Here is a 26,038-nt window from a genome sequence, read left to right on the forward strand (position 1 = left end):
AAAACATAGACAATCTAAGAGCGTGTAAGGTAGTATTTACAACTTTTGACAAGGAAAACCAAATAGCTTAAAACTAGACTTCACACTTTTCTCAATGATATTCAAACACCGTTAGTTACAAAGCACCAAAATATTTGAGATTATGTGGTTTTGAAAATTGGGATATTTGAAACATGTCTCTCTCTATTTTTCATATACGAAAAGGAAAAAAAAATATAGAGGAGAAAAGGGGTGTGAATGATTGAGAGAGATGAAGAGACGAATGGGATGAGGAGGAGAGAGACGAAAGATTTCACGCGGGAATTTTTTTAATTTAATCTCTTTGCATAATTATTGTGTTTCGATGTAACAAAGATTGTTTAAGTTGATAGCTTAATCTACCATAATATTATCTGAGAGCTCAAATACAAAAGAACCTCATTGGTCCTCAAAATGAGGACCTAGCAATTCTGAACATATGGGTATTTTGTTATCTTGTGATGTGAAATCTCAAACCACTTAAGACATGTTTTACATATCTGGAATCAGAATATAAATGAATGGAAAGATGAATTTTCATTTTTTTTTATACAACGATATATTTACATACGAGGATGAGGGTATGAACATGGAAACTCCTGAAATTCAATGAAAGAAGAATTACACAAGTGAACAGGGTTACAATCTATGGGATACATTCTTTACAAGAATTAATCATCTAATGTGATATGCAAAAGTGTCAAAAAAGACCAAAATATGTTGCCTGATCCAGGGCCGTAGAACCTTAATATTGTTTGAACGGATGTCACAATTTTTGTAGTGGTATGTGTGTTTGATTTTATTGGTAAGGAATTGGCTCATATGAGTTATGGTAGATAATTCTCACAAGTATGATGAAGAATTTAGGAAAATCTTTCTAAATTTGGGGTGTGGCTGGAGGAATTTGAAGAAACTGAATTTTGGAGATTGCACTGTATTTGGTATAACAACTCTTGTTTTCATTGGGGAATATTTCTCTAACTCAATAAGTTGAAATTTCTTATTGAGTTTCTTTTTCTCTAGCCTATTGTGAATTTGAACCACATTCACTAGCCTATTGTGAGGCTTAACCTACTTCCCCACCTCTTAATGTAGATAATATGTTTGTTAAAAATTATATATAAAAAAATTCTTACTTAACCAAACGTGGAACACTACTCCGATCTAAGCTAGTCCGAATTTAAAGAAGGGGCTATTTCCAATGAAGATGGCTATAGTTTAACATTTTTCTTTACAAAACTCAACTCCAATCTGGGCAAAAACCAAATGGATCTCACCAAGCCAAATTAGCGCAATTTGACCATCGGGTTGGGCATATTGAGTCCACCTGGCAGCCCATTTGTTGGGTTTTATTTATTTATTTATAAGGATGAAATATAAAAAAGAAAAAATTTAAAAATCTTTTTTTTTTTTTTGTTTTTTTGTAAATATCTAAGTCATTTATACATCATTTTCATCATTTTATACTATCTTACCTTATTTTAATCCAATTCTTCACATTCTATTCATATCAAACACTCTTTTTATACACTCTTCTCTTACCTCTTCCAATAATCTAAATTTAAATTTTTCAATATTTATTCAAATGACACTCAAAATATATCCGGATAACCTTATTCATTTAGTAACAAGTGACACTCAAAATATGTCATGATAAATTTATTTTAATATAGTAGTTTAATTCAATTATCCAATAAACTTAAATAACAAATTTATAAATAATAAATTATTGAAAGACTAAAAAATAGCTTATACAGTTGCAGATGATATATAAATATGACTTATCATTATTCATTTAAAAATAATTTCTTACGTAACTTTGATTCGGACTAAACATAACCCCTGATAGACGTATCAAACGAGGCATAAATAGTGCGTTGGATATTAACCCGGAGACGCCATTGTGGGACACATCCTCACGTTGTAAAATTTTACTTTTATGTTTTTCCGTTGTTTCAAAACATCGACGCTGGGCCAAACTTTGAGCCGTCATTTCGATCCGTACTCATGAAAACTGGAAACTTGAGCAGTACAAGTTGCCGTACCAAAGAAGTTGTGTATCCGTTATTCTCAAAAGCTCTTTCCTCTGCTAAAAACTGCACTGAATTACACAAAGTCCACTCACAGATTGTCACTTCAGGATTACACCATTCCGTCTTCTTCTCCGGCAAACTCATAAGCAAATATGCTCAGCTCAGAGACCCCATTTCCTCCCTCTCAGTTTTCCACCAAGCTCTTCCCAAAAGCAATGCCTACCTATGGAATTCAATCATCAGAGCGCTTATCCACAATGGGTTTTACTCAAAAGCTCTTGACCACTACACTGAAATGGATAAATTGAATGTTCGACCTGATAGGTATACATTTCCTTCAGTGATCAATGCCTGTGCTGCGTTATGTGATCTGGAAATGGGCATGATTGTTCATCAGCGTGTTTCCGAAATGGGTTTTGGATCAGACTTGTACATTGGTAATGCATTGATGGACATGTATTGTAGATTTGGTGAACTTGGCAAAGCACGGCAACTGTTTGAGCAAATGCCTGAAAGGGATATTGTGTCGTGGAATACTGTGATTTCAGGCTACAGTTCGAATGGATATTGGGAGGAAGCTTTGGAAATTTTTCGTAGGCTGAGAATGGATGGGTTGTTACCGGATTCTTTTTCCATATCTGGTGTTTTGCCTGCGTGCGGAGGCTTGGGTGATGTTGAAGAGGGTCAGATAGTTCATGCTTTGGTTGAGAAGATTGGGGTCCATGCTGATGTTTTAGTAAGCAATGGACTTCTTTCAATGTACTTCAAATTTGGTTGGTTAAAAGATGCTCAAAGTCTTTTCGAGAAGATGGTAGTTAGGGACTCGGTTAGTTGGAACACTGTGATTTGTGGGTACTCTCAGTTGGGGTTGTTTAAAGACTCAATAAATTTGTTCAAGCAAATGGTGAATGAATTTACACCTGATTTGCTAACAATCACTTCTGTTCTCCGTGCTTGTGCTCATTTACGGGATCTGAGGCTTGCAAGATATGTTCATGACTACATGAAAAGAAGTGCTTTTCAATTTGATACTATGGCAAATAACATACTTATTGATATGTATGCAAAATGTGGAAACTTATTAGCTTCACAAGAAGTATTTGATCATATGGAATGTAGGGATGCTGTGTCGTGGAATTCATTGATCAATGGTTATTTTCTTAATGGTTGTTCTGATGAAGGGTTCAACCTTTTTAAGGCAATGAAGAGTAGCATCAAACCTGACTCTGTGAGTTATGTGATGATCCTGTCAATTTCTACTCAGCTAGCAGATGTGGACAAGGGGAAAATGATCCACTGTGATACGGTAAAATTGGGATTCGATTTAGATGTTATCATCAACAATGCTCTTGTAGATATATATGCTAAATGTGGCAAAATAAAGGATTCGCTACTAGTATTTGAGAATATGGAAGTTCGTGATGTAGTAACATGGAATACCATAATTGCTGCTTGCATTCACTATGACGATTGTAGTTTAGGGTTAAAAATGATTCGTAGAATGAGGAATGAAGGAGTGATGCCCGATGCGGCCACCATGTTAGGTATCTTGCCTGTATGTTCCTTGCTTGCCGCAAAGCAACAAGGAAAAGAGATCCATGGGTGCATTTTAAGGTTAGGATTTCATTCAGATGTCCCTGTTGGGAATGCACTAATAGAAATGTATTCTAGCTGTGGTAGTTTGGAAAACTCCATACGAGTATTTGAGCATATGAGAAAGAAGGATGTGGTGACATGGACCTCCATGATCTCTGCCTATGGGACATATGGTGACGGAGTGAAAGCAGTAAGAACTTTTGCAGAAATGGAAGCAACGGGTGTCCTTCCTGATCATCTTGCTTTCCTTGCTGTCATATTTTCTTGTAGCCATTCAGGTTTAGTAGAAGAAGGTCTAGCTTACTTCAACCGGATGAAGAACTACAAACTTGAACCTAGGATCGAACACTTTGCTTGTGTAGTTGACCTCCTCTCACGGTGTGGCTTATTAGCTCAAGCAGAGGACTTTATCCATTCAATGCCAATGAAGGCAGATGCGAGTATATGGGGATCTTTACTTAGTGCTTGTCGAGCTAGTGGAGATACAGATATAACTGCACGTGTCTCAGAACAGATAATTCAATTGAATTCTAATGATATAGGGTATCATGTTTTGGTCTCAAATGTATATGCAGCTTTAGGGAAGTGGGATCAAGTGAGAAGAATCCGGAAATGCATGCAAGCCAAAGGACTCACAAAAGATCCTGGATTTAGCTGGATGGAGATTCAAAAGAATGGCTGAGGATAGTCCCTATTAAAATTATATAGAGGTCAAAATGTTTGTCGGGGCTACTTTTGGGTTTGTTGGGAAATGAAGATTATGCTGATTTGCAACTTCTCCCACCATGACTTCAGAGATGGATGAGAAAAAAGACGTGATATATTAGAAAAGGGGAGGGCTTGCCATGGAAGGTAATGGCTGATGAATAACCCTTTGGCTTTGTGGGAAACTTTTCCATTTCTTTCCTTTTCCAAATCTTTCTTTTGTATGTTCATTGAATTACCAAATCTGAAAACTTCAAAGTAAATTTCTCCCTCATAGACGACTCATATGAACAAACGCTATTTAAGAATGAGATATTGCATTTTTATATTTTCATGTTCCTTAATGTTGATGGTATCTTGTTGAATGCTGTATAAGCTTTAGGTTCATCAGTTGTGCTTCTATGATAATAAAGCCTGATTTACACTTGTCTCCCTCTTGTTTAATTTACATAGCATCATTAAGTCTGCTTTTTGTCTCACCATATGGCACCATATGGTGTAGGTCCAATGTTTGAAGGAGAGGGTTCTGAATTTAGAGCAGACACAAATTCACTGATCCGAGGTTAGATTGTCCATTTCAAGAGATTTTCGTTTCTTTTTCTTGCTTATTCATAGATTTAGTTGTGTACATTTAACAGAAAAAAACTGACTTGAAGCTCCTTTGTTCTTAATTCTAAGTAATAATTAATTTAATGATTTTGATTTATTGTGTAAATTTCGGCTTATGTTCAATTCAAGATATTACAATTTTAAATTGCAAGATTTGGTATTGTTTTTTTTATCTGTTGCCCAATGTGTGGCTTCAGTTCTGAAAATATAAGGATTACTGCTTTCCTTCAATAAACAGAACTTTGAAAATTCATCTTGTTTACTTATCAAGTGGCCCTGATTGCAGAGGCAACACTAGGATGTGTTGCTCGCAGATAATGTGAAATTCTCGAGAGGATTTATGCGATTCTCAGGTCCAGGCGTCCATATGAACAATCTCTCCAGCTCATCTCTACAGAGGCTAACTACTGCAGAACCTGAGATTGCAGACACAAGTGGAAAGCTTCTAAAAAAAGTTCAAAATTTGGCCGTAATGCCGTTGTTGACCGACAGTTTTGACAGCCACAGTTGAACGCTCTGATCTTAAAACTGAATTCTTTTCAGCCATTAATCAGTTCACTTCTATGGCTCAGATTTTACCGTTGTGGATTCCTTTTTTTCCAGAAATCTGGCAACTTAACTTACTATTTTGGAAAGTTAGAGCTAAATTCTGGAGGTTGTAGGGTATAAACCCAGAACCAAGTCTTTGAAGTTCCGTATCTTGACCCAATGTCGGGAGAACCTTCTTATTTGAATCTTCTCCTTCTACCTTGTCACTCTTTTCCGCGATCCAAATTACAATGTTGCTTGACGTTTAGAACCGTCTATTCTCTAAGCTAACCTCTAATGATCAACTTAGCAAATACACTTTTTATGCAAGGTAAACTTATCAAGTAGCTGAGAGTAATCATCTTAGCAACCGAGGTAATCCGTTCGATATCACTTGTTTAAGACGAATAAATCTTTTATTCAAATTGTTAATACTATAATTAACAATTCCATTAAAAATAATATACCATCGTTAAGAATTGAATATATTATGCAAGGAGCATATCTCGAGTAGTTAAGTTGATCATTAGAGGTTAGCCGTTCACACTTGGTGCGATGACAAGTGTTTTCGCCCATGAGCGGTAGGTCTCGGGTTCGAGACTTGGGAGCAGCCTCCTCATAAATGGGGGTAAGGCTAGCCGACATTCACCTCTCCCAGACCCTGCGTAAAGCGGGAGCCTTGTGCACTGGGTACGACCTAATCGACGATAAAACCAACAAATTTTCATTCAAATTGTTAGAAGTCCATTTGAATATTCCTACATTCGATATTAAATAGAAGTGCATTTGACATATTCCTACATCTTATATTCTTAAGAATTAAAAAAATGGAGTTTTAACGAAACACATTTGGTACTGTTCACTTTTAATGAAAAACCATATTTTTACCTTTTTCTGGTAATATTCACTACACCTTTATTTGTCATTTTTCATTTAAAATAAAGTTTTTTTAGACTTTTCTTTAGTTTTGCTTTAAAGAAACCCTAGCCGTCTAGAGAAAAACTGAAGGAAAAATTCTTTGCCGCCAGCTCGTCTTTGGCTTTAGAGTCGGCATCAATCTTCTTAAAAATCATTATTCATCTCTTCCTTCTCACTTTCCATTTACTTTATTTGGTTTTGAATTGTCATTGTGAAAATATTGTAATAACTGTGATAATCGTCGTCTTTTGACACACGTACCCAGTTCACATAAGGCTTTGGATCCAGTTATCACCTTCGATATGGGGTTGAAGCGGGAAGCCATGGAAGATGTCGAATTGCATTGGGATCGAGTTTAGTCAATACGACACTTTGGATTTAGCCGGTGTAGTGGTATGCCTTTCGGATGTCTAAAGGATGTGGAGTGGCGACATGATTTTATCCTTTTTTGTTGTTTCTGTTTAATAATTTCTAGGAATTGTCCTAAGAGTTTGGTTTGATTTCTCTCTATAGGAGAGTTTGCTAGTTTGATTGCTCTCTATAGGAAAGCGCTTGATTTTAAGTTTCGTTTTGGTGTGCTACCCTTTGGGATATATGTCTAAAGGGTGGAGTTGTTTGATTTGTTGGATCTACTTCATTTGGTGTTGTGCGATTGTGACGGTGATTAGGTAATGCAATAGATCCATGGGCATCATGCTCCCTATTCCAATTTTATAGTTTGAGATTTTATTCTCACATGATCTACTTGTAACACTAAGTTTAACTTTTATTGGTCTCTACAATCGTGCAGCTCCCTATGAGCTCAGTAGAGTGTTTGATGTCTACTCATTGCTTTGCAATCAATATGTTTTATTGTAGTATTTTTAGATCTAGTTTGCAAAGACCCCTTTGGGACCGAGTTCTTCATGATATGTATTTGTAATGCCCTTTTATCAAATGAATGAATATCGTACTCTTAAAAAAATAAAAAATAAACATAACGTCTAAATGTTCTACAGTCTCCATGGCAAACCCACAAATTTTTATTCCGAATTGTTCGCAGTTCCCCTCATAAAATCTTGAGCAAAGCTACCAAAACCAACATTACAAAAGCCTGCTAGACAGATGATCCCAGACACCAATATACATATCGTTTTCACAGGAAGGGACATGATGCTTTTAGTTCGTCCAATACGCTACAAGGATGTCAACTCATATCTCCAAATACGGCAGCAAAATGAGCCTATCGCGCGCTATGCATGGGCATGAGAACCAGAAGCATGTTCAGTTTCGCAGGATTGGAAAAGCTCAAATTCCCCTACTCATCCGTAATAACTAGAGAGCATGTTTAAGTCGAGAAGCTAGAGTCCATGAATAGCAATTAAGGCGAACCAGACACCCCAGGGAAGAGTTCCGATATCTTATTGAAAACATCCATCACCTGAGACAACAGAAAGCACGAAAATGTCATGTTATATTAATACGTAATATACTCATAACAGCAATCAACGCCACATCCCAGCCTGGTAAAACCACATAATGCCCTCTAACGTACATTGTTTATCCCAAAACATGATCACTCAAACATTAATTTACTTAAGGCATGCTGCGTAAAAACCATTTTCCACCGATTCTCAACAAAAGCAGATAAGAACAGATAATACCACTTGATCTACGTCAAAATATCCCATTGTATTATTAAAAAATTGTACTGTTCCACGTCAGTTGTATAGATCGCTCATGCATACTTTGGTGTGCTTTTTGCTAATACTTTATATGACTTACTGACATATTGCCTAATGAATTTGAAACTCAACAAATTAACCAACAGTGTATGCTCATATGACGTCTCATGGAAGAAATTTATTGATCTAAATAAAAGTCTTAATAAAGAACTTCTACGACGTATCCAAAAGCTCTTAATTACATTTCATTACATAGATATTATCCAGTTAAAGTTATGAGGAAGAAGAGAACAGAAAATACTCGATAATAATCCTATAAATCATTACCGATAGGATAAATTGTATTATAAGAAAGGTAATAAATAATAAACACAACTAGAAACCACATAATTAGGAAAATCAGAAATCATAGTTGAAGTAAAAAAGTTCCAACGTACCTCCTTATCGTTTTGATATTTTGCAATGCTCAGTGGGTTCTGTGAACACTGCAAAAGAAACATAATAATTTATGAGGTTTGGCATGTGCCATATAAGAGTAATGCTATTACCTCCCACCATTCCCAGCTGCCCACCCACCCGGTTTTCCACCTCTACCAACTTTAAAAGTATTAGCTTACTCTTTCCACCCCTACTATTCCCAAGTCTATTTCTTAACTTAGACATGATACTGGTTAGGACTCTGCCGCATAGTGGGAGGCCAGTCGGACTGACCTTCCAAAGAGTGAGGCCATCAATGGCCAGTACCACTATAATTCTTTGCATTTTTATCTTCATATTTTGGCAAAACATGAGAATGCTGGGCGGTGAAGCATCAACAGGTACATAAAATGGGTGTAGCGGAGATGAGAATGCTTCGTTGGATGTGTGGGCACACGAGAAAGGATAAGATTAGGAATGAGGGTATCCGAGGTAAAGTAGGAGTAGCCGAATTTGAAGGAAAGATGAGAAAAAATCGGTTATGGTGGTTTGGACATGAGAAACAAAGGCCTACTGACGCTTCAGTTAGAATATGCGATTACGGGATAGAGGTTCAGGGTCGAAGGGGTAGAGGAAGACCGAGAAAGAAATTGGAAGAGACTCTAAGAAAATACTGAGTACTTGTATCTAACAGAAGATGTGGCACAGAACCAAACGCAATGGTGTTCTAGGATTCATACAGCCGACCCCACTTAGTGGGAAAAGGTTTTGTTGTTGTTGTATATTTTGGCAAATTTTTTTGTGTTTTTAAACATCGTTCTTCGGCATAGTTTTACCCAAGGACAAAGTACGTGGATAAACAGAAATGTGGGTGACAAGTGGCATTCTAAATTAAATCCAAGTACATACGAAACACATACATCCATGATTGCTGATTGAACTCTTGGGTTTTGAAATGCCATAGCAACTTCAGGATTGGCCATTATTTTTGAAATTACTTCCTCAGGTGAAAGCCCAATTTGGTCTGCAAAATATAAACATAGAAGAATTAAAGAAAATACATGCTGCATGAATTTATCTGTTCTCCTTGAGCTTTTATACCAAGATTTCCCACACCATGGGAGAAAAATAAATCTACTCTCATGTTTTTTAGCCAGATTTTCTTCTTAAATGAGAGGGAAATTGTTTTGGAGCCAATGAGTGCCGGAAAAATTTATAAATCAACATATTAAGGAAAGTCATTAAAAATGGTGTTGAAAGTGAAGAACAGCTTGAAACATGAAAATAAGTTTTACATCAATCGAAACCCAAAGAAAGCATACACAATTGAGAACTGAGAACATTTCAAGAGGAAAAATAAAATAATAAGAAACAAACAAATAATAAAAAGTTCAAGAATGATGTAAATTACTCAATCTTAAACTTGGTTTATTCTAAAATTATCCAATCAACCTAGTCACTAGCACATAATTCTACCAAGATGGAACTGATCTAACTTCCAGATTTATGGAATTATCAAATTTAATCAGGAAAATGAAGAAGTAGCCAGAAAATTAAATTTGTAAATGAGTGCCATTCAGTAGAGCGATTAAAATTTAAATAGAATGTACTGAAATCCAACAAGACTTGGTACTTCACACTTACCAAACTGCTGCTTAACCTCAGGACTGCTAAGATCAAAATTTTTCAATGAATCCATCATACGATTGTCCCATTCACTGCTTCCTCCCATATTATTTCTGAAATAAACATCAAGCATGAAAAAGAAAAGAGAAATTAAATTGGACAAAGATTAGAATATCTTGTTTAACATAAGCATCACACTGCTGCAGCCTTCCCTGGTAACAAAATGTTTGTCCTAAAGTTTAGTGGACATTATTTCTTCTGCATTAATTCTACATTATTTCTTCTGTATTAATTCCACAGATACAAGGGTTCAAAATTCTGGAACATTACATCCTATAACATGCTCGACTAACAAGCATGGTCATTCAGATATACATGTAATTAAGATCACTGACTAAATCAAGTCTCTTTTATATTGAAGCAATGGTGTGTCAACTATGGTCAAAGTTTGTTACATGAACGCCGACTTGATACAGTTTCTGCTTCATGAGAAATTAAAGTATCACAGGATGTCAGAACAAGCAATGCACATGCGCCCTATGACCTTAATTAGCCGACTTATGACTTTATTTCAGGCAAGTTAGTACAGCTGTAGCAGATGTGAGAACGATTTTGCACCATTATTTTTGTTTTCTGTTTCAGTAAACATTAATCCACTTTTAAAAAATGCTGGGATTTGGTTGAGAATATGAGAAAAAAATCAAAATTTGGGTCAAACTGCAGAGACCAAAAATATTGTTTCGCTACATCAACATATAAAGCAAAAAATGCTCAGAGTACAAATATGAGAATAAAAAGCTCCCAGCAATATGAAATGTAAATAGAGCCAAGAAAAAGAACTTACAGCATGTCCTCTAGCTGTTGGCGATACTGTGGATTTTGTAGCATCCCTATCAAATGATGACCATCATAATCAGACTAATGATCAACAGCTACAGGTAAAGACTCAAGAGACATAAAATGAACTCAATACCAACAAAAAAAGAAATGGAACGGTGGAAACAACCGCCCACCATGAAAGTACACGTGATTCCAACCAAAAAAAAAAGAGTATTAAAAAAGAAGGAAAAGGTTCTAGGTAAATCTGAAAAAAAAAGATCAGATATTATGAGATCAGCTACGACATAGGACAACATAAGCATAGACATTTCTTCAAACAGGCATAGGACCGCTATTAGCCTTACCAGGTGTGAACAAATAACTATCAAAATGAAAACAATATTTATCATTATGAGCCATATCAAGGCTAGAACTTAAATACCCAGAATCTTAGGAAAAGCAATGTTACTGAAAGATGGACTTACATTTGAAAGTGGTAGGATTCCTCATCTCCTCAGGTAAATAGCTACAGGGATATGAAGAAAAATAATCTTTATTCCAATAGCAAGAAAAACATGTTATAGAATAGTTCATCTAGAGGAGTATGTTGATGTTCAGTCTAACATTCATGAGACGGCATCAAATTTCAAAAAAAAAAAAATCAAACTGTGGGGAGAGGGGAAGCAAAGAATACCAACAGCTGGAAGATTATTACAACAAATATGTAGACTTAAAAAGGAAACCCTTGAGATCAGCTTTTATCATCAGATAAACATTCCATGAAATGAATGAAAGGAATGAACAAGAAATTTGATAATGAAACTAAACAAGGTGAGGTCTTTGTTGAAGGACGACCATCTTCCTATGAAGGTTAAATTTTTTACTGACAAATGCGATTCCTGAACAACAGACCAAAAACTTTTCAGTTTAAATTAGTTAATAAGTTATCCTCATCCAAATGACAGAATATTTTTGACAAGCTTAAAAAATTAATATGTAAAGGAATTTAATACACCAAAAATAAATATGTTCAAGCCGGATTTAAATTGCATACATTGAAAATTTGATAAAATCTTATTCCAACCTAATCAAAATACCAATGAATTTCCAAAATTCACAAAGGTATTTAAGTGATACGTGGCTAATTTGCTAGATTCAACCATGATGAGACACAAGAACAAAATCATTTTTCACTTGTAGTAAGCACATAAGATAAGAAGGTATATTACGGATAAACCATCTTCTGCACTGTCGGATCTTCCAACATTTTCTCCAACGCTTCCACTGACATCGCAGGCTTTGCTTTTCCTATCCATTAATAAACAAAAACATACTTAAACTGTCTGATTGGATTCCAAATATGCAAATAGTAGCCACTTCAAGCCATTTTGATTAGATTTACACAGTAATGCAATCAAGATTATTCATATCCATTTATGACACAGTTGTGCAATCCTCTTAGCTGGCAAAAACTAAACGAATGTTTCCATATAAGTAAGCACTACCTTAACAGGCCAATGTGACTATTTAATTTAAATGGCATATTTTCGGTCAGTAGTTTCAGACAATTTCCTTGAGAGAGGTGTATCTATTAGCTATTTATTTTTCAATTTATCTATATACAAGTTTTGGTGTCAACATTAGACAACCAAATGTATAAAAAAGTAGTGCCTCATTCTAGGTCGTTTTTTTTTTTTTTTTTTGGAGGGGCAGCCCTAATTTCCCAGGGTTGGGCCTTGCCTTTAGGTCAGGCCAGGCCAAACTCTGGAATCATTGTCCCATGTGGAGCAGGCGAAATTTAGCATAAGCAGTTCAATAGTCTTCAGATAAAGATGGTCTTTGTCACAACGAGGCTACCAAAAAATTTGAGATTAAATCTACAGCAAAGCATGTGGTGAATTCTGAGACTGCAAAAGTGTCAAATGACTCTTTACATACCAGTAGATTGGGAACTGGTGAAAGAATCTGCCCCCTGTTTAAAAGCAGCTCCATTTTGAGAAACCTTCATGAAGTTTGGAAATAGATAAATATGAACATTAACTAAAAACACATCATCTTGAGGAACACCAACAGTAGATACAGATTTCCACATCATTCTGGGTACACTTAGATGAACTTACTTCAGAAACATCTTTGAAGCTACTTTCGAAAGGACTCTTCTGTTCTGTTTCTTCTGGAGTAACATCTACAAAAGCTGTGAGTAGAACATAAATTTAGCATCTTCAACAGGAAACCTTTATAAGAAAACATTTCATTGTCCAAATAAGATTATCTTGTAAAAAATCAGTAGAAGAATTGATGGCCTTAATTTGTTATAGAAATTTTCAATCCATTCACTACAGTAAAAGCTTAAGGTATTGACAATATTCCTGTATGTGTTAATATAAGACAGGTCATTTGACCAACCACCACAGTTGTATGCAGACAACACACAAACACCCACAATTTCACAAAAATAAACACATGCACGCATGCAGACATGAATGCACAAGCAGGATGCGTATCACAAGCTCTGCAACGCTTGACATATCTAAGGCTTCCGTTGCAATTCAAGCCCCCAAGATCATTTCGAAAAAGATTTTGTGAGTTCAAACATCATGGAAATTGTTCTATGAATTGGGACATTGGCTTTCGAAGGAATTTGCATGATGTGGAATTAGACGAGTTGTCATCTTTCTTGACGAGTTTGGATCAGGCTCGCATTCACCCTTCAAGGGTTGATGCAAGAAATTGGATGCTTGATTCTTCAGGAAGCTTCTCTGTTAAATCTTATTGCGATTTTCTAATGGTGCAGATAGGGGTTTCCAGGGTTATGGCCTGGTTTGGAAATCTAAAGTACCTAATGAGTGAAGGTTTTTACTTACTTAGTGGTTTGGGAAAGTTAACACTTGTGACATGATCCAAAAACGGAGATCTAGTTCATGTCTACAACCTGATTGGTGCATTATATGCAAGAAAAGCTCAGAGTCAGTTGATCATTTGTTTCTTCACTGTCCCGTGGCTTTAAATCTATGGCTGAAGTTGTTTAGGGAGTTTGGTATCAGTTGGGTTTTACCCAGGGATTTTTATTCTTTTATGTACGTATGTATGTATGTCCCCTTATTACAGTGATCGCCTGTGACGAGCATATATAGATTGAGTGCCTTCATTAATAGGAATCTCTTGTGAGGAGAATCAAAAGGGATCTCACTAAGCCACCATGCAATGCATTTCAATGATCCAACCGTCCACTACCAGAACCCCAACAATGAAAACCACACCTTTAACAGATGGACCAAGTGTTGTGTTGCCCAAACCATTAGCAACTTACCTTTCTTTCCCAATTTGTGACTACTTTGTTGAACAATTAAAGACATCTCCCAGACAAATATCTTTATAAGTATGATAATTTCTCAGTAATGACTTAATGTATCGCCCAAAACAAAAGGTTTCAACGCTTAACATGATCTCACAAAAATCAGTATATGACATGATATCTCAGATATAGATAGCCCACACGGACCTTCACTCATGTTCTTGCAGCAGTCAATAAATTATACTTTAGAATGGCCACACATATTTAGAAAAGAAAAAATATAAAGTCCCAGCCACTATAGAAGTGAATTCCCTGTTTTACTTTCATGGCTACTTTGGTAACTTAAATTTACCATAACAAATATATTGGAACATTGAAAAGGGAATTTAGATCATAGATTTGGATCCCGAGAGAAAGTAAAATAAAAAGAAGCAACAGAAAAACAAGAAGATCAGAAACAAATTTCAGATTGAGAAAATTAAGCCATATAAATTCTCTAAGAAATATAAATGAGAGCATGGTAAGGGCTTACCAAATCTGTTTGACTTTTTATTTAGTTCAGAGTCACTTTTGACATCAGTGGTGGGGGTGGATGGTGCAGTCGATGTGATCGGTGTGGTTGGTGTGGCTTCTGTGGCTGATGAGGCAGGTGCTGCTGGTGCGGATGGTGCTGCATCTACTCTGGTTGCAGATACATCTACCGTTGAATGTTGAGAAGTAGGTGGAAAAGGTGAGCCAAAAGGCCCTGATCCTGAAGCTGGTGGAAATGGAAAAGGTGACCCAGGAGAAAATCCAGCATTGTTGAACTGGCTATCTTGTGGATTCATTTGACCCATCAAAGTCTTAAAAGCCTGTTGCATTGCATAGTTCTGAAAGAATATTGAAGGCAAGTTTAAATTAAAAAACTCACATATCAAAAGAGTGTGAGGCTAGATTTTGTGGGTGACACAATAAACAAACTCTTATTCATTTTAACATATGTACTTGCAAACATATGATGATGGCAATTTGAAAAACGTTCTTTCACAAACATTAAACACGTTAAGGGCACTCAACTCAAATATTGTCTATTTACACACACCCAACGATATTAAAATCCTGTAATTGAATTAAAAAAAAATTTAAAAAAAATTAAAAAAAAAAAGATCCATAAATTGTAGGAGGAAAGGACGCACCTTTAATCTCGTAGCCACCTGTCATTAAAATTAACTTGTCAAACATGCAGCAAAGGTGAAATGGTCTAATAAAAGTTCATTTAATCAAACTCAAAACAAAGAGCATGTAACAATCCATGTTCTCACCCATGAAAATAGTGCTGAAAGCCCAACACCAACGCCAATCCAAAACAAAGGCGACCCTCTAGAACATAAAAGGTAAATAAAGGTGTAAAGATGAAATGGTTATGAACGTTTGGGCACAAGGAGGAAACAAGAAGCAACCAAAAAGCTCATAAAATACATGATTAGCTATAAAATAAATAAAAACTGAGGAAGTGAAGAAAACAAATCATTACACATTTGTGGGTGGGGGAGGTACTGAGATTTGTGGGTTGACACCAACTGAAGATGTTTCTTGGGTACTCGAAGAAGAAATGCTCGCAAAACGTGCCACTTCTAACTTTGCTACAAATGTATCATAAAAATAACCCGTGTCAGTACAACTAAATTGAAAACTTGCTCAACCGGGGAGATCATATGAAATACGGCATCATAGAATCAGCAAGATACATTAGCACTTCTGATGAAAAATAAAACGATAACCCTAAAAGCTAGCTTCTTTTTTTTTTTCACCCTCAAGAGCTGTCATTATAGTCTTATAGATACACAATGTAGGGTAAGTAGAGTAGTGGTACAGATGGGATACAAGCACTTTTGACTGTGTTTGTAACAGTCAATAGTGCTTCTTCACAAAACGCGTTCAAGTGCATTTCCAGAAATCAACTGGATGTTTATTAAATTCTGACATGCTTGATGCTTCTAACAGAAGCACTTATGATCAGAAGTGCTTTTTTATATAAGCACTCCTAACCCCAATCCTTGTCTCCAAAAGTGCTCAATTCCTGAAGTTGTAATCCTATTATAACTACTTTGAGAACACATATAAAGTCAACTAGCGTCTCCTCTCCATATGCATGCGTCTGTGTGCAGCACTGCAGACAGGATGTGAAGGTTATCTTTTCCCAAATACAGCCACTATCTACAAACCAACTCATCCGCTTTCTCCAACCCACTACAAGTAGAAATTTCAGTGCTTGCGACTGTCTTTCTTATAGCCTCCATGCATGGCTTTGAAGACTTTTCACTACCCAATTCATTTAAGCTTGAATATTAAGAAAATTCAAATTTAAAAAAGTTAGTCATACACTTCAAACCTGAAAAAAAAAATTAAAAATAAATAAAAATAAACAATTCATACAACAGAGTTCACGTCCTCGAAACCGTATGCATCACTTCAGACTCACAATTCAACATAGAACCCTAACAAGTAAATAAATTTCTGAATTTCAAAATAATAAAGCGAACCCGTGTTTTCTGCACTATATTTTGCAAGGAGAAGCTAAAAAATTTCTTACTTGAGTCAGTGAACGGTAAACTGAATCAGTAAAATTAGAACCTGGGAGGCGAGTGGCAGTGGAGGGACCATCGCGACAATTGGCTCTGGAATTCTGGTGATTTTTGGAGTTTCTGAGATTGGCGGAGCATCGAAAGAGAGGGAATTGATTGAATGAGGGAGCGATAATTCTTGGTTGGTTTGAAGAGAGGAGCGGCGGCGAGCGAGGAAGCGAGTGAGGAAGAGATAGTGACGTCATGATTTGCTACTAGAAAATCAAGGAAAAGGCACTGCAATTGTACCAACCCAGAAGCAGTAGAAAGTATAAAACCCAATGATTTTTGGTAGGGTTTTCTGGTGTTTAACTCAAGAAGAAGAACCTGAAACACAAGAGTCTACCTCTCCGTTCTTTTTTCTTTCTTTCGTTTTTTTTCTTTTTTTTTTAGACAAGAAAAAGTATTTTCTGCTAGAACGAATAAGAGCATTATTGGAGATGTCAAAACATAATGTTAAGAGGATTGTTAGATGACATTCAGTACTAGTAATTCTCTTTACTTAGTCTTAGGTTCAAATCTCGTGAATGGTGAATTCGATATCAAATTAGGCTACCTATTGTGTGGCTTTGCCGAACTCTTTATTTCCTTAGTGTAAAAATATCGATGTATTAAAAAAAAAGGATTGTTAGATACATGGTTGGAATCAAATTTGGACGTTGCCGCAGATGTTGGAGGCATAATTTCGAGCAATCTGCATAACAGAAAACAACCATAAGCAAGCCTAAGACTGAGGATTTCGATCAAAAACTCTCCGACGATCAAGTTAGTAAGTTGTTTTAGACTCAATCAGTGGGCAAAAGGAATTAAAGTGTGGAGATTGCGTTACCCAATACAAATCCTAGATGGGTATATTTATACAAACCGGTAGAGAGACCTTTTTAGGATATAATCTTTGTTCTAAGCTGGAAGAATCCTATAGGATATCAAGAAGTAGGTATTACAACCTTTTAGAGTTGTGATTACTTGCGACACACGCAAATTCGTAGATCATAGGAACTCCCAGACTTAAGAATAATCTAATTGAGTTCATATCTGGATCATATCGCATGTCTTGTGGAACAAACATGTTCATACCAATGAAGCCATTCGGACTTCTCTTATTGGCCCGAACAAGGTGATGGTGGAACTGCTACTCCGTCGGATTTAGCTCCACTCGGAGCTGGTGAGTCCATAATTGGATTTATGAGGTAACATTATTAGCCTTACTTCGACCTTAGAAAATCATGATCCCACAATTATTTCTAACTATATATTTGAAAGGCAACTTGTTTCCCTTGAGAATGGATAGTCATTCAAAGACTATGCCGTTCAGAGTAAGTTGGAGTACGTACTATTTAGCCTTCTTTCTTCGTTTGATGATCTAACGCTTAGAGAGTAATGGAGACGCTCCGAATTCAAACGTGTGATCTTGAATATCGTACCATAAAGTTTATGAAACTTTATGTTTGTTGCATGTGCACAAAAAACAAGAAATCACCTCAGATATTCTTGTTGATCTTAATTGTCATACTCGTTAATCCCAAGGTGAGTCGGTTGGCATTCAACAACCAGATCGTTCCATTGTGCGATGTGTATATAATCTTAAATCTCTTCCTTTCATTTTACCAAAATCCTCAAATTACCCAAGGAAAAAATGCTCCAACTTTCCTCACATACCAATTCAAAAATGGGTTTTTATTACAAATGGTCCATGAAATTGGCTCACCCCATCAAGATGGCTACTGAAATTGAAAATCAAATAATGTAATTCTTGAAAATGGATGTTGCAAATCAATGTGATCATTTCGTTACAATTCCATTAAAATTTATGTCTTGTGCTGACGTGACACATAATTGGTCCCACAAGTTTAATTAAATATTACTATATGAATTAAAATGTTTAAATAATAGTTTTTTTAATTAAAAACTCAAAAGAAAAAATGAAAAGAAAAACAAGAAGGTGAACAATTCATCTTCTCCTTCACCTCCCACTAAAGCAACCACCCCAGTCCCCGCCCCACCCTACCCCATCTCGTTGCACATGTAACCGCAGCCAAACAGATGGCCCATCAGATCCAGAAACACGCAGAGGCCACCTAAATTTGGTAAAATACCTCTCCAGGTGATGAAAAAAAAAAGGTCTCCAGGTCAAAAAAATTATGTAGAACACATTTATAATATGTAACATTCTAATCCACGTACTTAATCATTAAATAGTTACCCCCTAATTATTCTCCCTATGCCTGCTAATTCACCTAGAAGACCAATTTCTCCTTCTCTTCTCTTCTTTCAGGGAACCCAGATTTCAATTTTCCAAATTTAGTTTGAAATTTGGAATCAAATTCCCAAAAAACATGAACGAAAATCCTAATCGACAAGACCGCAACCGCCGCCCAAAAAGCCGTCCATTTTTCTGTACGCGAAGGCGTTGTCGAGCTTGCTCGGCAAATGGAGGCCGCGTGTCTTCAACCCATCAACGTCATCAAGACTCAATTCCAGCTCGACCAAACTAGCACCTACAAAGGAATTGTCCAATGCAGTTTCACATGCAATGGGGTGGGGTGGGTTGTCGAGGTTGCTCAGGTGGGAGAAGAAGAAGATGATGAACAGTTCATCTTCTTCTTATTTTTTAAGTTTTTAATTCTATAAAACTAAAATTTTTTTTATTCTTATAAACATTTTTAATCACATGGTAATATTTAATTAGACTTGTGGGACTCATTTATGTGCCACATCAACACATAATAGAAATTTTAACAGAATTCTAACGAAAGTACCACATTGATTTGTAACATCTATTTTCAGGAACTATATTAATTGATTTTCAATTTTAGGAACCATATTGATGGAGTAGGTCAATTTTAGGGACTATTTGTGATTAAAACCCTTCAAAAATTCCCCAAATCCTTTCATTTTCCATCAATGGCATCTTCAAGCAAAACCTCTAAATCGTCCAAAGTTTCGCCTTATAACCTTCTGCTAATAAGGGTTCGCAGCCGAGAAGAAGTTCAGGTTTTTGTCAAGGGCCATTGGGATGTCCAAGGTCAGTGTAGGGTTTGGTGGGAATCAAGCTAGACATCTATACTAAAATTCTCGCATCATTTGTCCCATAGCGTCCATGCACCAGGATCTATCTTTGGTTTTTGGATTTAGGCTTGCGCTTTCCTCTCCCATATTTCCTAAAGAGTATCTTGATATGCTACGACATGGCCATCTGTGAGGTTCTTCGACGGTCAAGTTAGTGAACAGATTTATGCTCCGACATGGCCATCTGTATATTTTTTGCATAATAGGGTTATTAGGATATGGATGAAACCGACCCACAATTGTTACAATTCATCAATAACATTTTCAAGGGGCACTTTTGGGAGTGGAAGTATGACGTTGAGTGAGATGCAAAACTATAGCGAAATACTGAAAGAATAGCGGAGTAAAAGTGTTATTATTGTGTTTTTCAATAGTTATGGATGGTTATAATTTTTTTAGGTAAATGTTTTGTGGACGGTATTTTAAATATTTGTTTAATTTGCATTTGGATTCAAATTTGCATTTAATTGTTTATTTGGTTAATATACTTTGGTTTAAGTTTTTATTTGAATAAACTTTAAAGGAATACAAATTAATATTTAATAATAATTAAAAACTTGTGCGACGATTCGTCGTCACAAAACGTTTATAAGGACAAAATTCGTGCGAGGAATGTGGTAATCGTTGCGCAAGATTCCAAAGAGAAAAACTTTGCGCAACGAATCCTTCGCCGAGCAAAGATCGTCGTCTTTATAAACAGATTGCTCAACTAAAAAGGCAGAAACTGTAGAAATTTACAATAGTAGCCTCTGCACCCTTCTCTCCCATCGCCTTCCTTCAATCCGGTGTCCCTCCCTCATTTTCTCTTAATTTCATATTTCATCCTCTAATACTCCCTCCATCTCAATCTCCATATTCTCTTCATACATCAATCGATTCCGATGTATTAGGTAGACGATTTGATTTTGTATTTAAAAGTATCATTGTCAATTCATATTAACACCATTAATTTTGTTGTCTATAGGGCTGTTGTATACGAGCAATGACTAAAATATCGATAATATTGGCGAAATATCGCCGATATTATCGTTTTTCAAAGAGATCGATATTTTCTCACGTATCCCCCTAATTGTCGTCAAAATATCACGATATTATCGATAATATCGCGATATATTCGATATTATCGAAACAATCGTCGTGGCTCCGTCGTCGGAAAGGCAGCCGAGGCTGCGTTGTTGCAGCTGCCCAGATCTCTCTCTGCAATCCAAGTTCGAGGGATTAGGGAAAGGGAAACACGGGGAAGTGGGGGGTGTGTGTGTCTGTCTACTTTGGGAATGAAAGTTGCAAAGAAGAGATGGGGGGAGAAGAATAAGAAAAGTTTGAAAAGTCAGAAGAAGAAGAAAAGTGAAATGATGAAAAAGAAGATGGAGTGGAGGGGGGGAGAAGAAGAAAAAAAGTGAAAAGATAAAAGAGAAAAGTTTGAAAAGATGAAGAAGAAGATATAGAAGGAGAAAAGTCTGAAAAGATGAAAAAATGTGAACGGCAGCTATATTCGATATTATCGAAACAATCGTCGTGGCTCCGTCGTTGGAAAGGAAGCTGAGGCTGTGTTGTCGCAGCTGCCCAGATCTCTCTCTGTAATCCAGGTTCGAGGGGTTGGGGAAGGGGGAAACACGGGGAAGTGGGGGGTGTGTGTGTCTGTCTACTTTGGGAATGAGAGTTGCAAAGAAGAGATGGGGGGGGAGAAGAAGAAGAAAAGTTTGAAAAGTTTGAAAAGTCAGAAGAAAAAGAAAAGTGAAATGATGAAGAAGAAGATGGAGTGGAGGGGGGAGAAGAAGAAGAAAAGTGAAAAGATAAAAGAGAAAAGTTTGAAAAGATGAAGAAGAAGATGTAGAAGGAGAAAAGTCCGAAAAGATGAAAAGATGTGAACGGCAGCAGGGCACTTGGGAAAGTGAAAAAGTCTCTGAAAAGATGCTTTGTTTGGCGTGGTGAAGTGTACCAGCCTCTGCCTTATCACAAAATGAAGGGGTAAACAATAATTACCCACTATCCCCTAATAAATAAATTATATAAATTATTTAGATAATATTTTATTATTTGTTTTTTTTTAAACAACACCATATTACACTCTTGTATTATATTATTTTTCTTTTTATGATCAGAATAAGATAATCTTATATTATACTCTTATGTAGTATTAAGTCACTCATGTATCTTACCATGCAATGTATAAAGTGTAAAATATTGTACTAATTCATTATATATAAATGATTATGGTGTGTTTAAACTTTTTTCATTAATTACTACATATTTTCTACACTCATAATGTTTGCCAGCTTGCTATATAATCAACTTAAATCAGTTAAATCTATCATGCAATGAATTTCCTTCCAATTTTTTGTGATAAACTAATAGATAATTGACTAAATAAACATCCTGCAAAGTTTCAATAAAAATTTCCAAGTTTTTCTTACAATTTCCGTGGTTTTTATTCAATTTTTATCGATATCGATAATATCCCGATATTTTCATCAAAATTTCCGTGTTTTTAGACTACCGATATTTTATACTTTGTATACGAGTAGGGATTGGTGGGGAAAGATTTTGGAGGTATTATTTTTATTTTTTCTAATAACATAAATAAATTAAATTATATGTATATTATGTTGTCATTTTTAATTTATTTGTATGGAGATTGGGCCGGCATCAGTTTTATTACAAAAAGAAGGAAACTTGACTCGACTGCTGAGAAGGGGGATACAATTGTCCCACACCGGCCACAGCTCTGGTTATTAGTCATTTACATAAAGAAACTGCGCAACGAGAATTGTCCCTTCGGGACCTCCGTTCAATTTTTTTCCATGAAATTGAATGGATTTTGAAGCATTTTCCTTCTGTTTTTTTTTTTTTTTTCCCACCCAGTTTGGGTCAATTGGAATGCAGATTGAGGATCTTTTGGTGTTGGGAAGTATTTCACGCTTTGATGGGTCCGTCTCACTGTCTGACTGTCTGAATTTTCATATTCCAGGTTTGCCTACTAACTGTTTGATAAAATGACTTTGTTACTGTGGCCCTTAAAAGGTTGTTAAGCTTAAGCATATAGTTTTCTATGATCTCTGGACGATCCCTATATATATATATATATATGTTGTGTTTATATGTGTGCGGGCGTGCGCACATTGTATTTGTATACCAGTTTCACTTGGTTGAAGCTCTTGAAAGACTCCATTTGGGTTTTGCTTGTTTTAGTTCAATAACAAATCCAAGATATGTTTCTTTTAGTTAGTTTACATAACGTGGGTGTTAAAGTTTTGAACTTTCATTTTGGTTGTTCGAGGCATTTGTAAATCACAGTCGTAGTCATTTACGATAGAAAATTTCTCCAAAGAAGATAATGTCTGCATTGCGATTGCAGGTAATGTATGTCGTATACGAATCTCATTGAGTTTCTAGTTCCAGATTTGCAAGTACATAGTTGGGAATACAAATGAATGTATTTCTCAAATCTCTAGTAAGTTGAGGTAGTTGATTATATTTTACAATATTTTTCAACTCTCTCACACTTCTTTTTTTTCTTTTAGCTAAGACACCATAGATTTGATTGCTAGATCGATTCCTAGCCATAGATTTGATTCCAGCGTATTGAGTTTCACCTTTATTTCTACTAAGCAGGGTTTTCTCTTAGTCAAAAATCAAGTGTCATCATAGTATTGTGGAACCTAATGGGTTAAGGTATAGTACCTATAGTAGACATATTTTAAAGAAATTAATCTCGACGAACAATTTCTCTTCAGTTTTCATTAATGCGCATCTATATGGAATAAAACAGAAATCTGGTAAGCAGTGCTGTTGTTTTGTTCTGTTTCTCTTCAGTGATTCCTCTACTTATTTGGTAAATGCTTAATCGAAGTACTTGTAGTTACGACTCGTTTGGTAATGCTTCTGTTTCGTGTAAACACAAAACATTTACTTTAGAATCTCCCAGAAAACACTTTGATATATATATATATATATATATATATATATATATATATATTTAACCAGACATTACTTAATTTTCCACAATACATGATCATCTCTGTAATTCTTGATACTACAGTTATATAAACTCACCAATAACTTTGGCAGGATTTATTAGAAATGGTTTCGGTAGATTGTCCACATTCCGTACCTAACACTTCCCCTCATATCCATTCATGAAATGATCACAGACCAGATCATTTCATTTTTTTAAGCTACTGTCACGGATAGCCTGAAACTTGGGAATAAGTTTGTCTTTAGACGGCCAATTATCTTTGATGATAGGAACATCTGCAAAAGTCGCCGCCCATGCTGATAACAATGGAAACTCTTCTTTGGTTACCACTTTCATTCCTACTATGTCTTCAAACAAACTCTCGTAGTATGCAAGCCATCCAAGTGCAATATCCACAATTCCAATTTTCTCTCCGCCAAAGAATTTCTTTCCCTTTAGCTCTTCTTCCAAGTACTTCAAGTTCTCCTTGGCTTTTACAATACCTTCCTCTTGCTCTTTCCCTTCCTTGGTAAAGGATTCCCAAATAGATGGCGAAACCTTCATAAAAAATCACAAACCAAACCGAATAATCAAATATCGAAACTAAATTATGATATGAACTACAATTTTCTTTTAATTTGCTTCAGGCATGAGCAAGTTATAAAATATCGATGATATCGGAAATATCGGTAGTCCAAAAACACGGAAATTTCGATGGAAATATCGGAATATTATCGATATCGATAAAAATTGAATAAAAACCACGGAAATTGTAAGAAAAACTTGGAAATTTTTATTGAAATTTTTGCATGATGTTTATTTAGTCAATTATCTATTAGTTTATCACAAAAAATTGGAAGGAAATGCATTGCATGATAGATATAACTGATTTAAGTTGATTATTAGCGAGCTGGCAAACATTGTGAGTGTAGAAAATATATAGTAATTAATGAAAGAAGTTTAAACACACCATAATCATTTATATATAATGAATTAGTACAATATTTTACACTTTATACATTGCATGGTAAGATACATGAGTGACTTAGCAAGGTCTAAAATATCGATGATATCAGAAATATCGGTAGTCCAAAAACACGGAAATTTCGATAGAAATATCGGGATATTATGGATATTTTAGACCATGGGCATGAGCAAGTAGAGTAAGGTCATATACATAATACACCACTGAACGAAAAATGCAGCCAAATATCTGCAATTTACTGCGGAAATTTGCAAACTGATCCGACAGCGCATTTTCTTATTATTTCAGGTAAATAATGATGGTTCAGTTCAGTTATCTGATGCACTTTCACTCGATGTGTATACTTTTTGTGCAAGAAACTATCTGATTATGAAAGGCTAGTTCAGATTACCGTCTCATCGCAATATCTGGCCCAAAAGCGTGCAGTGGCTCGCTCAAGAGGATCTTCCGGCAGTAAGGGATTCTCCTTCCATGTTTCGTCGACATATTCAAGAATTATGAGTGACTCAACAACTGCATTTCCATTGTGCAGGAGCACTGGAATTTTCTTATGAATAGGGTTAGACTGAAGAAGTAAAGGGCTTTTGTTCGAAAGATCTTCGTAGATTGCTTCGTAAGGGATGCCTTTAAGTTGCAGCGCCCAAACGATTCTCAGGCCGAAAGGGCTTGACCATGACCTAAGGAGTTTCACTTCTGCCATTTTTGCTGGTAGTTTGAGCTATCTTCTGCTAGGCAGGCCTTTTATGCTTAATTTTCAGTGTGGAATTTCGCATGGTCTCCCTAGACTTCATTGTATTTATTATTGAAGCCTTCTATTTTGTAAAATTTGAATTGCTTCCCTGTATCTGATACATATCACTCGTTGCCATGTAATTTTACATGGTTTTTCATTTTTAATTAATTTTCTTAGTTTAATGCTTAGAAATGATAAGACATGCTATTTCTGTGTCTATGACACAATCTTTATTTTAGTTATTGAATTAAATAAATCAGACGGAAACAAAGACAGACAAACAATACGGTTGCGTAGGGGGAGAGAAAAAGTGGAATTTGGAAAAATACGAGGGAGAAAAGGTAGACGGTTTTTGTGTGAAATTAAATGATGATTGGGTTCTGTGATGTAAGCTGTGATGTAACCAAAGGAGAGAAGGTTCTGTTGGTTTTCTTCCAAGTTTGGGCTTTTGTTTTGGTCCAAGGT

The 26,038-nt window shown here is 35.8% G+C and overlaps 3 protein-coding genes and 1 long non-coding RNA gene across 6 annotated transcripts in view; 2 read left to right on the plus strand and 2 right to left on the minus strand.

Annotated features, from left to right (window-relative positions):
• The first annotated feature begins 1,929 nt into the window (after positions 1 to 1,929).
• LOC114821489 (pentatricopeptide repeat-containing protein At3g03580-like) lies at positions 1,930 to 5,716 on the plus strand. Of its 2 annotated transcripts, XM_029093776.2 has the most exons (3): positions 1,930 to 4,499; positions 4,855 to 4,914; positions 5,248 to 5,716. In XM_029093776.2, exon 1 carries the CDS (start codon positions 2,026 to 2,028, stop codon positions 4,327 to 4,329), a length of 2,304 nt encoding a protein of 767 aa, XP_028949609.1. In that variant the 5' UTR covers positions 1,930 to 2,025; the 3' UTR covers positions 4,330 to 4,499; positions 4,855 to 4,914; positions 5,248 to 5,716. The 2 variants fall into 2 exon arrangements, with proteins under 2 accessions (XP_028949609.1, XP_028949614.1); XM_029093781.2 differs by lacking the exon at positions 4,855 to 4,914.
• Positions 5,717 to 7,411: 1,695 nt separating this feature from the next.
• Positions 7,412 to 26,038, minus strand: part of LOC114821493 (protein TIC 40, chloroplastic-like) — a 33,253-nt gene continuing 14,626 nt past the window's right edge. Inside the window, exons 1-14 of one of the 2 annotated variants that reach the window (XM_029093783.2) lie at positions 16,842 to 17,228; positions 15,742 to 15,850; positions 15,530 to 15,587; positions 15,404 to 15,421; positions 14,761 to 15,097; positions 13,054 to 13,127; positions 12,872 to 12,935; positions 12,163 to 12,241; positions 11,419 to 11,459; positions 10,959 to 11,004; positions 10,133 to 10,227; positions 9,409 to 9,512; positions 8,509 to 8,556; positions 7,412 to 7,827 (exon numbers count right to left, since the gene is read on the minus strand). In XM_029093783.2, the coding sequence (XP_028949616.1) occupies positions 7,768 to 7,827; positions 8,509 to 8,556; positions 9,409 to 9,512; positions 10,133 to 10,227; positions 10,959 to 11,004; positions 11,419 to 11,459; positions 12,163 to 12,241; positions 12,872 to 12,935; positions 13,054 to 13,127; positions 14,761 to 15,097; positions 15,404 to 15,421; positions 15,530 to 15,587; positions 15,742 to 15,850; positions 16,842 to 17,037 (1,329 nt within the window). In that variant the 5' untranslated portion in view covers positions 17,038 to 17,228 and the 3' untranslated portion in view covers positions 7,412 to 7,767. Of the gene's footprint in view, positions 7,828 to 8,508; positions 8,557 to 9,408; positions 9,513 to 10,132; positions 10,228 to 10,958; positions 11,005 to 11,418; positions 11,460 to 12,162; positions 12,242 to 12,871; positions 12,936 to 13,053; positions 13,128 to 14,760; positions 15,098 to 15,403; positions 15,422 to 15,529; positions 15,588 to 15,741; positions 15,851 to 16,841; positions 17,229 to 26,038 lie in introns of those variants that run through there. The other variant, XM_070817669.1, reaches the window with a different exon arrangement.
• On the plus strand, positions 22,677 to 25,737 carry LOC114821501 (uncharacterized). The gene is made up of 2 exons (XR_003768841.2): positions 22,677 to 22,868; positions 25,129 to 25,737. It is a non-coding gene; the product is annotated as an uncharacterized lncRNA (long non-coding RNA).
• LOC103409925 (probable glutathione S-transferase) lies at positions 23,876 to 25,540 on the minus strand. Its single transcript, XM_017336360.3, has 2 exons — positions 25,232 to 25,540; positions 23,876 to 24,413 (listed from the first exon to the last, which is right to left on the minus strand). The coding sequence occupies exons 1-2, from the start codon at positions 25,538 to 25,540 to the stop codon at positions 24,063 to 24,065; spliced, it is 660 nt and encodes a 219-aa protein (XP_017191849.2). The 3' UTR covers positions 23,876 to 24,062.

Source organism: Malus domestica, chromosome 02 (assembly GCF_042453785.1).
Source record: "Malus domestica chromosome 02, GDT2T_hap1".
In the NCBI taxonomy this organism is placed as follows: domain Eukaryota; kingdom Viridiplantae; phylum Streptophyta; class Magnoliopsida; order Rosales; family Rosaceae; genus Malus; species Malus domestica.